Raw genomic sequence first — 14148 nt, forward strand, 5'->3', positions numbered from 1 at the left:
GATCACTACTTTGGACAATAATTTGTGATGAACTTGTAGTTTTACCTTTTTCTTGAATAATAATTTCCAGTCATTGAAAAATGAAGTTTAGTCCTCTAAAGACCCAACTTTGTCTTCTGAAATGAAGTTTGTTCTCAAATTAGTCTACAGTGTCAGCAAGAGGTCCTGTTAGCCTTATCAGGGTCACATTTATATGGATGGCACAGAAGTCTACTAGAGGAATCAAAATCCCAAAAGAGCTCATAACAGCAAACTATTAAAAATATGTTCACAATCAGGTAATTCATATGAGGCTGACATGTCTGATCAGATTGTTGTACATAAGACATGCCAAGTAACAGCTGATTGGCCACCGTACCCATCTGCAACACAGTACAGACATTATTCTTACTAAAAAAAAAAAAAAAAAAGAGTATGCAGTCTAAATTTTTCAATGATTAATATGGTCCAAAGTTATGGGACACCAGGAAAAGTCAGATATATCTTGGACGTATCCATACATTCCTCACTCCTTTAAAAAATAAGATTTTTTTCATAGATATTATACATAGGCATGCAAGTCAGTGGTTGTTTAACTCCGATTTACTTTTAGGAACAGACTTTACATTTTTAGGAAACTTTCAGAAAACATGTTTTCTGAAAGTAGTGACTAACGGAATTTTATTCATTAACAATGAATCTTTCATTCAGCTGTCTGAAAGCGGCCTACTGTGTAAGGAAATACAATGAAACAGAAGGTCTACACCCAGAGAAAAGATTTCAAGTGTTGCAGAACTTGCAGCTCTCTTGAAATATGAGGATCCACACATTGCTTGCAAAGTTTTTCAGACCACTGACACATGAAAAGCAGAAAAGCAAAGGAGGGCAAAAGCAGAAGTTTATTGTTAAATCTAGAGATATATCCACAGAGATATGCACAACAGTCTGAGAACCAACAAAGTAAATCAGCCTGACCTGAGCCCAGGAACATCTAAACTTTGTATGACCCATATCTGTCAAGTATGCCTTAGTGCTGACAGCGCACACCAAATGAACCATCTTCTATCTTCGAAGCCACACATGGTAACAAAGCAATATGTACATCGACTGAAGTAGCACAAACTGAAAATGCTGAGCAGCACAGTTTCTACATACTAATTAACATCCTTAAACAGCAGAATTTGAGCTAAGTTTCAGTGATGGATACTTATCAATTTGCTATATCTGCATTAAACCAGCATGGTGCTTAGGATGCCTCACATTCTCACTCTCCAGGCTTTTTAGTCCTTTGCCTAGCACTTTTCCACAGTGGTGGATTTTTTAGGCTCTGCAGCTAGTCCTGCCATTACCATTTCTCCCAAACAGAGGGAATCTTTGGAATAATGTTTCATCCTTGCTCAATTACAACAGTGAAATGAATTTACAGAACACTTTGGAAATCAATGAAGTTTTACTTTCCCATAGAACAAGATGGGTTTGGGTTTGGTTTTTTTTAAAAAACAAATTTGCATTCATCTGAAGTTTCCAACGCACTTGAGGTTTAAGTATTTCACTGCACATAACTTTGCACTGTAAGGAAGCACAAATTTAACAGAGGTGAAAATGTCAAGTCATATTTGCCAAAGGCGTTTGAATTTGGGAGGAGGGAAGTATTTGGAGCTTTTATAACTAAGTTCCTTTTGAGGCATGATTTTCACAAATGGAAATCCTTATTCATCTTTAGAAAAGCTCTCACTTATAAAATTAATGGCTTGCTTACTTAAAAGCAGCTATTGCCATGAACAGTTAAGAGAAATGTTTCTTTAAAAAGCAGGTTAAAAATGTTGCTTTGTAAACAATGTTACCTGATTTTCTGCCCATGACTGGACGGTGAGGAAGAAACAGATTCAGAAGATGAAGGTAAATGTGGCTTTGAAATAGGAGAAAGCACCTGGTCAACACTCTGCTGCGAAGAGGCAAGGTACGAGCCACTGACATCTGCAGAAGAGAAATCCCACAATTTGTATTCATCAGTTATTTCATAGTATCATAGAATCTTTGGGTTGGAGGGGATCTTTAAAGGTCATCCAGTCCTACCATTTCTCAGACAAGACTGGTTTTTACAACACATGCATAATTGGACTGTGCAGGCACCACCACTATAGGGCAACTAACATCCAGATCTTAACATGAACTTTCTTGTACTATGTTTTGTGGATTTTTTTGTGTTTTGTGTGTTGGTTTTTTTTCACCTTTCCTGTATGGGAATTCTCCTCTACAAGCCTTCACCATCATAAAGTTACTCCTCAAAAAGCCTATGATTATCATCACCTCATAATATGTCCAAGCTCCCCACAAACTGCCAAACACCAAATAATTTCTCCCATGCCAGGCACTAGAGGAAGCAGTTACAGACCCGGATTTCAAGCTAGGGCTGTGCTTACTAGCAAGCAAAAGATAACACTTGAGGTCTCCCAAAGGCCATTCTTCATTAGGAAATTTAACACAGAGGTTTCATTTTCTACAGATTTGTGAAGATGGGTGATGAAGCAAAGCAGAAAACCTTTGAAGATTTTATCCTCTTATGAACAGGTGTAATGTTATCAGGGAAGAAACAGACAGGCAATATGACTAGAGAAGTCTTAAATTTACTAAGAAACCAAGGTAAAAACCAAAACCCAAGGATTAAAAAGGCTTTTAATCAAACTTGCAAAGTCTTTCATGACTAGATTATGAATAATTATTTTTTCTATGATATGGTATTCATTCAGTAAGCAGGTACTGCTGTGTTTCTTCTCTTTATTGACCAAATAACTTTTACTGCAGTCAGTGCTAATTTGGCTTGAGATAGACAAAAAGCCATTATTAACACTGCCATACCTGAACTCTTTCAGGTGGTTGTATAGAAGCACCCCCATTCATGGTGCACAGCACACGGCAGAAGTCAGGATGCTTCAGACTAGGGGTTGCCCATGGATTTTTATCTCCAGGCAGGCCCTATGCCCATGCAACACAGATGAACACCCTCAAAGGAAGCCAAGAACTAACAGAATGGGACACAGCAGTTATGTCATACTCGTGTACCCGCAATACCTGTTCATGCTGGGAATCCTCAGCCCACCCACATCCAATTTTCTGTAAAATAACTTGTCAGATTTTCACATGCAGAACAAATGGACAAGAACAGCACATAGCACTTACTGCATGCACCTCCTCGGCCTAACACATACTGCATATCAGGACATAGGTGGCACACCAGCTATCTCATATGGTAATTTACTACAACCTACTACTATATAGAAACTATCTAGGATTGAATTTACTGATTTTCCACTAAACGACAAATTGCTGAGGTCTTTGGCTAACAGTATTTGTCTGCAAGACTCACCAACCTTGCTCCTCATCAGAAGGTATGAAGTTTGGTCAAGTAATGATCAAGTAATAGGGAGCATGGGTCAGATGGCAATACAAATTTTTTTCTCAGCAACTATTTCTTGATCCACGTTACTGCTCAGAGATTGAAGACAGTAAGCAGGGGAAAACACAAAAGGACCCATCTCTCCATCATTTATCAGCAGCCCTGGTTAACAGGGGAGGTCCCAGAAGACTGGAGGCTTGCCAATGTGACACCCATCTACAAGAAAGGCCGGAAGGAGGATCCTGGAAACTACAGGCCTGTCAGCCTGACCTCTATACCGAGGAAGATCATGGAGCGGTTGGTCTTGAGAGTGCTCACAGGGCATCTGCAGGACAGCCAAGGGATCAGGCCCAGCCAGCATGGGTTCATGAAAGGCAGGTCCTGCTTGACCAACTGATCTCCTTCTGTGACCAGGTGACCCACCTAGTGGATGAGGGAAAGGCTGTGGATGTTGTCTACCTGGACTTTAGTAAAGCCTTTGACAGCGTCTCCCACAGCATTCTCCTGGAGAAACTGGCGGCTCGTGGCTTAGACAGGTTTACTCTTCGCTGGGTGAGGAACTGGCTGGATGGCTGAGCCCAGAGAGTTGTGGTGAACGGCGTTAACTCTGGCTGGCGGCTGGTCACAAGTGGTGTTCCCCAGGGCTCGGTTCTGGGGCCGGTCTTGTTCAATATCTTTATAGATGATCTGGATGAGGGGATTGAGTGCTCCCTCAGTAAGTTTGCAGATGACACCAAGTTGAGTGGGAGTGTTGATCTGCTGGAGGGTAGGAGGGCTCTGCAGAGGGATCTGGACAGGCTGGATCGATGGGCAGAGGCCAACTGTATGAGGTTTAATAAGGCCGAGTGCAGGGTCCTGCACTTCAGTCACAACAACCCCATGCAATGCTACAGGCTTGGGGAGGAGTGGCTGGAGAGCTGCCCGACGGAAAGGGACCTGGGGGTGCTGGGTGACAGCCGGCTGAACATGAGCCAGCAGTGTGCCCAGGTGGCCAAGAAGGCCAACAGCATCCTGGCCTGTATCAGAAATAGTGTGGCCAGCAGGAGTAGGGAAGTGATTGTACCCCTGTACTTGGCACTGGTGAGGCCACAGCTTGAATATTGTGTTCAGTTTTGGGCCCCTCACTACAAGAAGGACATTGAGGTGCTGGAGCGTGTCCAGAGAAGGGCAACGAAGCTGGTGAGGGGTCTGGAGCGCAAGTCTTATGAGGAGCGGCTGAGGGAACTGGGGTTGTTCAGTCTGGAGAAGAGGAGGCTGAGGGGAGACCTTATCGCTCTCTACAACTACCTGAAAGGGGGTTGTGGCAACAAGGGCACTGGTCTCTTCTCCCAAGTAACCAGTGATAGGACGAGAGGAAATGGCCTCAAGTTGCACCAGGGGAGGTTTAGATTGGATATTAGGAAAAATTTCTTCACTGAGAGGGTGGTCAGGCATTGGAACAGGCTGCCCAGGGAGGTGGTAGAGTCGCCATCTCTGGAAGTGTTCAAAAAACGAGTGGATGCGGCGCTTCAAGACATGGTTTAGGGAACATGGTGGCGCTGGATTAATGGTTGCACTTGATGATCTTGAAGGTCCTTTCCAGCCTTAGTGATTCTGTGATTCTGTGACCCTGTCCTACTTTTAGTTGGTCTTAAAGAAATGGGCTTACTCCTTCCCAGTAGGAAGTCAAAGCCTGAAAGATGTCCAACATGCACAGGCTTGGGAAAGAAAAGTGTCAAATACGTGGAGCTAATTTAAAGGAAGAGAGAAAACCCTATACCCTTCCACTGGCAGATTACACAATAAAACAGCTGCTAGATCTGCCAACTGCAAGTATTTTACAGTAGGACACACTTCTTCCTTTCATCCTTCGAAGACAGGTGCTGATACCTGAGCTGCAGTTGTCACTGAGATATACCTCACTTAAAAGAAAAACAAACCTCAGGCTCACGTGCATGGTATCTTCTACCTCTTAAAATTTATTCTGAGCTGTTCAGACTGGCATCTTCAACAGCACTGAAAAACTCCACGGAAACTTACAGAATGACTTACATTTTCTAGCAAAAACACATCTGGTGCTTCAGCCATCTCTAGCACAAAGGATAACACAAATACCAGTATGAAAGCACTCCTTCTCAGAAGGCTCTTGAAACAGAGATGACATTATCAGTGGGGAAGCAATCTAATGGGAAGCAGATAAATCTCTCCACAGCACATCAGCACTGAAGCTACCGTGCTTACTGGGGCAAGTACTGCATCAGTTCACCTTGAGAACATATCATCTAGCTGCTACCTGGTTTCCTACACTACATACTGCTCAATTTCTGTAACACCTAAATCAGGTAATGCCCTCCTTTGTTATTGAACTCTTATCCCTCTCCAGAACAAGTCAGTCTTGTGCATTAAGCAAAGAAGAGATCCAACGGGGGGAAAAAAGATTAAAAAAAAAAAAAAAAAAAAAAAAAAATCGATCAGCCACCATGTAACTAGCCTCTGGCAGGTACAAAGATCGGAAGGATTGTTAAGGTTATGCATGCAACTTTAATTTTGACATATCCTAACCTTACAACAAAACCCTACTTTCATGAAAGATTTTGTGTGTGTACAGCATTAAACAAACAGTCTGTAATTAGTTTATACAGAAGCTGACAGAGAAAAGCTAAAATGTAAAAGACTGCTTTGGAAGTTCAAGTTTTCAAATATGTTTTCAGTAACATAACATGATATTCTACATGCAGAAACACAGGGACAGCCACAACAGATCAGACTGTTTGTAACTTATTTCTGACAGTGTTCATTACTAAACAAAACTAAACTGAAATTTAAAAAGGAGAATACTTACATCTTATTTCTGGCAACACCTGCCTCAACCTTTCCTCAATCAATGCCCAGGCCCTCCTGACAGGGCAGTTTTATTCCTGCATCTGTATTTGTTGCAACAGAAGCAATAAATTCCATAACTTACTCATGGTATGAAAAAGTACTTCCTTCTCTTTCCTTTCAATTTCACAGGATTCTGGAGTCTGTGAAGCAGTAATTAATCGATCCCTTTTCACATCACTCATTGCTCTCCAGATTTCCCACAGCACATCTCAGCCAACTCTTTTCCAAACTAAGCTGACCTTCTTGTGTTTAACCTTCCTTCATAGAGAAGCTGATCATTATCTTTTTTTTGTTGCTCTCTCTTTTTTGTATCCACTTTGAGCTAGGATGACAAGAATTGCATGATTCAAGAAGCAGATGTACTGCAGATTTGAAACAGCAAAATTTTTTTTTAATTTTCAATTTTTTTCTATTTTGCTTGCTTTTCTGAGTACTTCCCCTTTAAAAAAAATTCCTACATTAGACACTGTGAAATTAATAGCAAATGACAATATTCCAATCATGACCAAACACTAACACCCTCCTCTCAGGAATATTTGATGAAGATGTCATAGCAAGAAGAACAAACAAAAGCAAATCTGGACCTTTCAGATTGGAAAACTCAATTTATCAGAAGCCAGACAAATCAGTCTTCTGCTTCTACAATAGCTAAACAAAAGCATAGGAATACAGAGGGAAAGTTATTAAAACTAGGAAATTACAATTAATGTTGCAAAGTGGTTATACTTAATAGCAACTCTCGAACAAAACTCTGCATATCAGAAGGTTACACTGGTAGTGAATTATGTGGCAGTCTTCTCTTTAAAGCTACCTGAACTAAGTGCAGTATGTTTAGCCCCCCTCAATGTACTACTTCAGTACTTGTTTTCACAAAGAAGCAATACTCCAAGAAGCTAGCATGTTTTGTCTCTGACTTCTCCTGTCCCTTAGCAAATAACAAATGGATGAAAGACTACCACTGCTAAATCCTTCTCTTCCCGTAAGTGCATGAGGAACAATAAGCAAAACCCCAATACTGTACCACATTAACAATCGTGACTTACCAGCTGAAATTTTCTTGTTACTGAGATCTCTTTCCAATTTGGAAACAGGAGTAGAAGAAAGGCGTCTTGGGGAAGACGCTCCTCTGTGTGGTGGTGTTAAGGGATTTTTAAAGACATCAACCTGCTCACTCCTTTTGATGTATTTTTCACCTCGTGGACTGCTCAGGGGGGAATGCTGGGAGCTGGGATTATCCTCTGGAAGTTCATGCTGGGTAGTCAAGGGGGGTCTACTAATAGCACACTGCAGAAGTAAAGGGGACTGCATCTTTCTTGGCGTTCTGCTTGCAGCCGCATCCTTCATCGCTCTGTGTTGGTAGTTCCTGTAGGCTTCTTCCAAATACTCTGCCTCTTTTTCTAGTTCTTTTATTCTAGCCCGGGTTTGTGCCATACACTCCAAGTCAGAATCTGGAGAAGCACTGCGTGGCTGTAACTGCTGATGATAGCCAACTCTTGGCACAGCATTTACCTTCATCACATCGGCCACAACCTGATTCTTCAGGAATGCGCTATCCACATAAATATCATGAGGTACCATTCTGTCACCAGTGAAGTCAAGGACAGAGCGATCGACAAGCGAAGGCTTTGGATTTCGATACACTTCATTTTCCAGAGCTAAATGAGAAAGTGAGAGACAGTAAAGAGTGAGAGAAGGAAACCCAGAACAGAATAGAAACAGTAAAACATGACAATTCCAATTTGATCAAAATTGTTTTAACACAGTTGGCTTAAATTTTGAGAATTTAATGGGTTGATTCAAATGTATTTTTAATGTAGCTGCATAGCTGCAAATTATCACGGATATTATTTTTTTAATGTATAACGCTTCCATGTAAAACTACCTGAAGTTATACTTCTACAATGTTATTTCATAAATTAATTTTAAATAAATAAATAAAAATTAAAATGTCACCACTTTGGACACATTATATCCAATTATGCTGTTAAAGGGTGAGGGACATAGGGCAGGCGACAAGTCTTAACAGCTTCTTTCTATTTAGATCAAAAAAGAAATTTAGAGAAAAGCAACATAGCACATAGATAATGTTGTTTTTTTAAAAATAAAGTACTTCTCCAAAATTGTCCATTAAATTGAATGTTTTGGGGCTGTCTGCTTCCTGGCTTGCACTTGCATGCTTCAGCAGGCTCAAAAGACCAGTCTATAGGACTATATCTTTCTCATCAAAATGACAACCTTGAAGAACCATTTATGTAGAATGAAAACAATTACATCCATAACTGATGCAAAATGAAAGTCCCTGCAGTACTTTCCGTCATTTAATTAAAATATATATTTGCCATTTTGACACTAACAAATTTCCAATTCCAAATGGTACCAATACTTGTACCATATATGAAAACGTACGTATTGGTCTAGTGAATAATAGAGTATCGCATATAGTGACTATCGTGCAACACATGCTGTATGTAATGTATAATCACTGCAGAATTCAATTCCATGTTTTTAGATTAAATATACATCCCAAAACTTGTATTTATCATCCTTGATATTAGCAATTTGACAGATAGGCATCTTTAGAACTACAGTTCTTCAGCAAACTGAAATGCTTTATGCAAGTGCCTCTCTCTTTCTAATGCCCATAGGAGGCGCATAATTATTAGCTTTGACAACAACTGTTTAAAAGTTAGATTCAAATTTGTGAGGTACACAATACAATTTCAAATTTATTATTCTTATTATGAACATTCAAGAATCAAAATGCATTAAAAAACAATTCTGCTCCTGGAAAACGGTGATTATGTTATCACCAAACATTAATGTCTTCATACTGAGGAAAAAAGACAACAAAAACATGCAAATATTCAGGGAGGAATGTTTTCCTATCCCTCCTCTATGTTTGTTTTCTGAAAGGAAGGGAAGTTGTAATGACTCTGCTTTTTAAATTGGGCATTTAAATAGATTTTGATTTTAAACTTGAAATTTGCTCAGTGGTGGTATATTAGCTCTATGCAGCTGCAGTTTTTTTTAAGCTTCTGGAGATTCTTACACTGGTTAGGTAAGTGAACTTCATAAAGGACTGCTCTGGTGTAAGACACAAACCTGCCTGTGTTTGCTTCACCTGCAGTTTCAGTTCTTCAACCTGCACATTTAACTTCCTGACAGTAGCTTCGGAGTCCAACAGCTGTGTCTTTAACTGAGCACAACGCTCAACCTATAGGAGATCCAAAGAAAAACAAAAAAGAAGAGTAATCTCCACTGGCTGAATACTTGTTTCTGAATTTTTTTTCAGGTCCAGTCAAACCATATACACACAGTATCCTACTGAAAGTCAGTGCTGACAACTTAATGACTTTGAAAGATTTACTTTGGCTATGCAGGGTTTGGGCAGGGAGGAGTGGTGGTTTTTTGGTGTTGCTTTGTTTTCTTTAGTTTTGTTTATATAAAAATAAGCAGAATTCAAACAATCCCAGTAACTACATGCTAAATGGCCTGCACAGGTACACAGATAAATGTGAACAAGATGACAGGAAGAAGAAGATTCAAGTTATTTAGAAAGGATAATTTACCTCACTTTGTAGCTGCTTTTCCAAAATATGCCTATGACTTTCAAATTCATCCAGCGCCAACTTCCTAGAATGTTCCACTCTCCTCAGCTCCACTTGGCAGGCCAGGTGCTCCGCTGAGGGCTGGGACAGTTCTATCCAGAAAGAGAAATACTAGACACTCAGCCACAGAATAATGACCATGCACTTCTCTACATGATACCCCTTCAAAATGTAAAGCTGATTTGTTTTTAGGAACATCACAAGGCTTTGTTCAAATAAAGTACTTGGGGATTTTTTTTATTTCTTTTACAAAAGACCGAAATTTTTGTTGGTGTAGTCATTTAAGAACTAGACCCAAACTATCCTGTTCTGGAAGAAAAATACATATCTTTACCTTATGTAACTGGGTGTACATCTCTACTCTCCCATAATCTCAAATGCACATTAAAAATACTTGGCATTTTATCACAGAATCATTAAGGTTGGAAAAGACCTTCAAGATCATCAAGTCCAACCATTAACCCAACACCACCATGCCCATTAAACCATGTCTGGAAGAGCCACGTCCATACATTTTTTTAACACTTCCAGTGATGATGACTCCACTATAACTTATAACTATAGTCAGGCAAGTACTTAAAAAATAATAATGTAATGTTCTTTCACCATTATTAACCATACTAATGTTACGGTTAGAAATGTTGCACTGTTTTTTTCAAAGAGTGAAAGGGATATTCTCCATATTATTATAGCTACCACTTAATTCAGGATTTCTACTACAGAGACATATTAAAGGAAATAAACTTTCATTTTACACAAACATTAGTTGGGGTTTAATGCAAACTACTAGTAAACATAATACAAAGAACGTATTTTAATGAAAATTTATTTCTAAAGAAATACTTGTATGGAAACAAACAAAAAAATTACTAAATCATTCACACTGACTGTCTCGAAGATGCTGGTTCTCACTGCGAGTCTCATCCAACTGTTGCCTAAGTAGTTTATTCTGCACTTGGAGCTCCAATTTCTCCTCCTTTAGCAAAGGATAGTCCGATACCTCTTTCAGTTTTTCTGTCAACAACTGATTCTGTCTATTTACCACCAGAACCTGGGCCTTCACTGACTCCAAATCCAGCTGCAGATAAAGAACAGTTTAGAAGCTTATAAACTGCTGTACCACTTAACAATTCTTTTTAGTTCACATTTTCTTCTTTCTGTTTTCAAATGTACTTCAAATGCCTTAGTTAGAATACAGCTTCTTTAAATCCATATTTACAATTACCTCAAGCTCTTTCGTGCGTGATTTAGCTTGCTTCAGTTCCTCCTTTTTTGAATTAACAGCAATGGCTTCTTCATGCAAAAGCATAGCTTTCTCTACAGGGAGGATTACAAATGCTGAATTAAAATTAGTACAGTATTACAGTAAAAAACTGTATCAGCAAAAAACAGTTTAAGCTGCTAAACCCAACAATCAATTTAATTCAAGACATAAAAATGACTGAATGTCATACACACTCCTTCAAGATTAAGTAAATCACAGTGTGTGTATATACATATGCATACATACACTCCTTTAGAATTAAGTAAATCAAATTCATATGCACATGATATATCATCTCTTTCACATGTCTCTAACTTAAAAGTCTAAATATGTTTATGTGTCCCAGCGGTCTTCCTCAAGCTCCAATTAAACATCTTGTGCACAATAAATGTAGAAACTGGCAACCATTCAAAGGTGTCGTACCAGACTGTACCAGAGTTCAATTAAAGAATGAATGAGCTAGCAGGACTTCAGAAGGAGCTGGGAAACTGAAAAAGCAGGATGCTTTGCAGCCTCCATGCAAGGTACCAGCTCACGGTCCCCACTGCGTTCTGAACTGCAAGGAGTTGCTGACCTGCCACAGGATCCTGCCACATGTTTTTCAAAATCTATTTTGATGGCTCTTCTGTCACTTATATTAGTGCTACTGAACACTGTGACTGTTTAGTAACAACAGTGTTTTGATACCTGTTAGTAAAAGCTGTAGAGAGAAAAAGCTACTTTATTAATCTCAGAGATATGGTTACCTTTATTTTTTTTCTCATCTTCAGTAACTTTATTGGTTCTGGCTATGTATTCCTCTTTTAATTCAAGCTGATACCTAGAAGTAAAAAGAATTAGGTGTTCCCAAAGTATGTGTGTGCGCACATGCACTTGCGTTTGTGTAAATGCCAGTCTTTCCCAGACTAAACTCATTCAATTATTTGTTGACAAAATTAGTTCTCGCACAGCCACCAGAAAAAAGGCCCTGCCAATCGCCTCATTCAACCACCTGCTCAAAAGGCAAGACTACTGCCAACTCTAGATCAAGTCAGCTGTGGCTCTCCCTAGCAAAGTCTTGAAAACCTGAAAGGATGTATATTCCACCTCGCTGGATGACCTGTGCCAATGCCACACTACCCTCCTAGTAATATTTTTCTTCTCCATGTCCAACCTGAACCTCCCCAGCCACAATTTACAGCCCCCGCCATATGATCTCAGAAGTCATGTCTGGTCATCCTTTACTTTACTGTACAGACCTTTACTAGGCTCTCTCCAGTTTCTTAATGACTTTCTTGAATTGGGGAGCCCTAACCTGGGCATGGTATTCCTAGCACAGCCTTCACCAATACCTGAAGGGGATAATACCTGTTGGCCATGCTGCTGCTAATATCATCCATCATGCTGTTTGCCTTATTTGCCAGAGCATGCTGCTGGATCACAGTCAACCTGGCACTGACTGAAACTCCCATGTCCTCTCTTCAGAAACACACCTACCTGGTCAATTCCTGTTCCCTATTTATACTAGTTCATAGAGATATTCTGCCCTAAGTGCAGAGTTTTGCAGCTCTCCTTGTTAAAATTCCTAAGATTTATATTGGTACAATCCCCAAGTTTATCAAAGTCTGTCTGCATTGAAACTCTGCCATTCGTTCTGGATGCAATTCCCCTTAATTAACCCTCATGTTCAAAGTTGCTGAAGATGCACTGTGTCATCATCTAGATCATGGATGAAAGTGTTGGACAGTATGGGTCCCAGTACTGGCCCTAAGTGTTCTCTGCTCACCATCAGCCACCAGCTAGACACTGAGCACTGTCCAGGTACACCACTATTCACAGCCCAGCAGTCATCCAACTTTACTGATCAAATTTACTGGAATCTACAGGAGCTAAGAAAGCTCATTATTCTCCATGATTGGGACATAGATTATAAATGTTTTCAGGTATCACCATACTCATCCTGGATTTTTGCAAATGGTCCAGACCACTCAGACCCTTTTCATTATGGCATTTAATGTTTATCATGGAAATGAAAAAAGATTCCTTATCTAACAAGCATCATTATTTCTATACAATAAATAGTAGCTCTTTGCTACTTTTCATCGTGGATTTAGGACAAAAGGACACAGATTTAACTAAGGATTTGCAGCATATCTAAAATATTTTGTATGCTGATAAAATAAGGTAAGCAGCAGTTCATCCTTAAAATAATTTGCTTTTTCTCATGAAGCAAAAGCACTTTACAAACATTATTTGTAACTAGTGGTTATGGACTAGGTAAAATAAGATACCAAGGTGGGTCAATTAGTTGCATTTCACTGTTCTCCGAAAAAACCTTCAAACCTACTCAGTTTCAGCTGAGGCATCATTCTTATCAAAACGTACTCTTTACAACTTTCCACTGTAATTTAAATAAAGACACACTAACAGAGATAATACTATTGTTCACTGGCTTGCAATAAAAAGTAATGCTACATCAGTCATTTGATTTAACTGCCTTAACTGGAAGACCAGTTCATGCATCGAACAGACATGAGCAATAACATGCCGAGAGCAGCTGCCAGCGTTGAAGCATCAAGCAACCCTTCAAGTGACCAAAGCACTCCAAGAAAGTACAATAGCAAAGTTAGGATATACCCAGTGTGACACCTCAAAAGCAGTCACAGATGACATCTTACACTTTCAAAGAGCATTTCTAAGCAAATTCTTTGAAACCATGTTAATCAGATGGTAGTCAGTAAGAGAAGGTGATCTATAACAGAGAACCCCCTGCCAAAAATAGGGAGGGGTTAAGGTAAGAGCCAATCTATCTAGGGGCTAGTGTGTCTCTCATCCTTTTTCCAAGAAACCTATAACATGTCTTTGATGCTAATTTCCCCTCCATGCCTTTTCTGCATTCGTAAAATGGTCAGTTCTTTTAATTGTGTTCAAAGGAAGTCACTAATACTGCTTCACATCCTCTTGTCTAAACATACAACTAATGTTACATCTCTTTCCCAGATAACAATACAGAATTTAAACTACAATAATATAACCCATAATTAAAATAGAATTATTTT

The 14148-nt window shown here is 39.5% G+C and overlaps 1 protein-coding gene across 1 annotated transcript in view; it reads right to left on the reverse strand.

Moving 5' to 3' along the window:
- The window catches only part of OFD1 (OFD1 centriole and centriolar satellite protein), a gene marked incomplete at its 3' end in the record, with an annotated part of 37619 nt that overhangs the window by 10375 nt on the left and 13096 nt on the right, over window positions 1-14148 (reverse strand). Inside the window, exons 10-16 of the mRNA XM_082013892.1 lie at window positions 11857-11930; window positions 11072-11163; window positions 10735-10924; window positions 9808-9938; window positions 9341-9452; window positions 7282-7893; window positions 1824-1956 (exon numbers count right to left, since the gene is read on the reverse strand). Of these exons, the coding sequence (XP_081870018.1) occupies window positions 1824-1956; window positions 7282-7893; window positions 9341-9452; window positions 9808-9938; window positions 10735-10924; window positions 11072-11163; window positions 11857-11930 (1344 nt within the window). The remainder of the gene's footprint in view (window positions 1-1823; window positions 1957-7281; window positions 7894-9340; window positions 9453-9807; window positions 9939-10734; window positions 10925-11071; window positions 11164-11856; window positions 11931-14148) is intronic.

This window comes from Phaethon aethereus (genome assembly GCF_964289735.1).
Source record: "Phaethon aethereus genome assembly, chromosome: 1".
Taxonomy (NCBI): Eukaryota; Metazoa; Chordata; class Aves; order Phaethontiformes; family Phaethontidae; genus Phaethon; species Phaethon aethereus.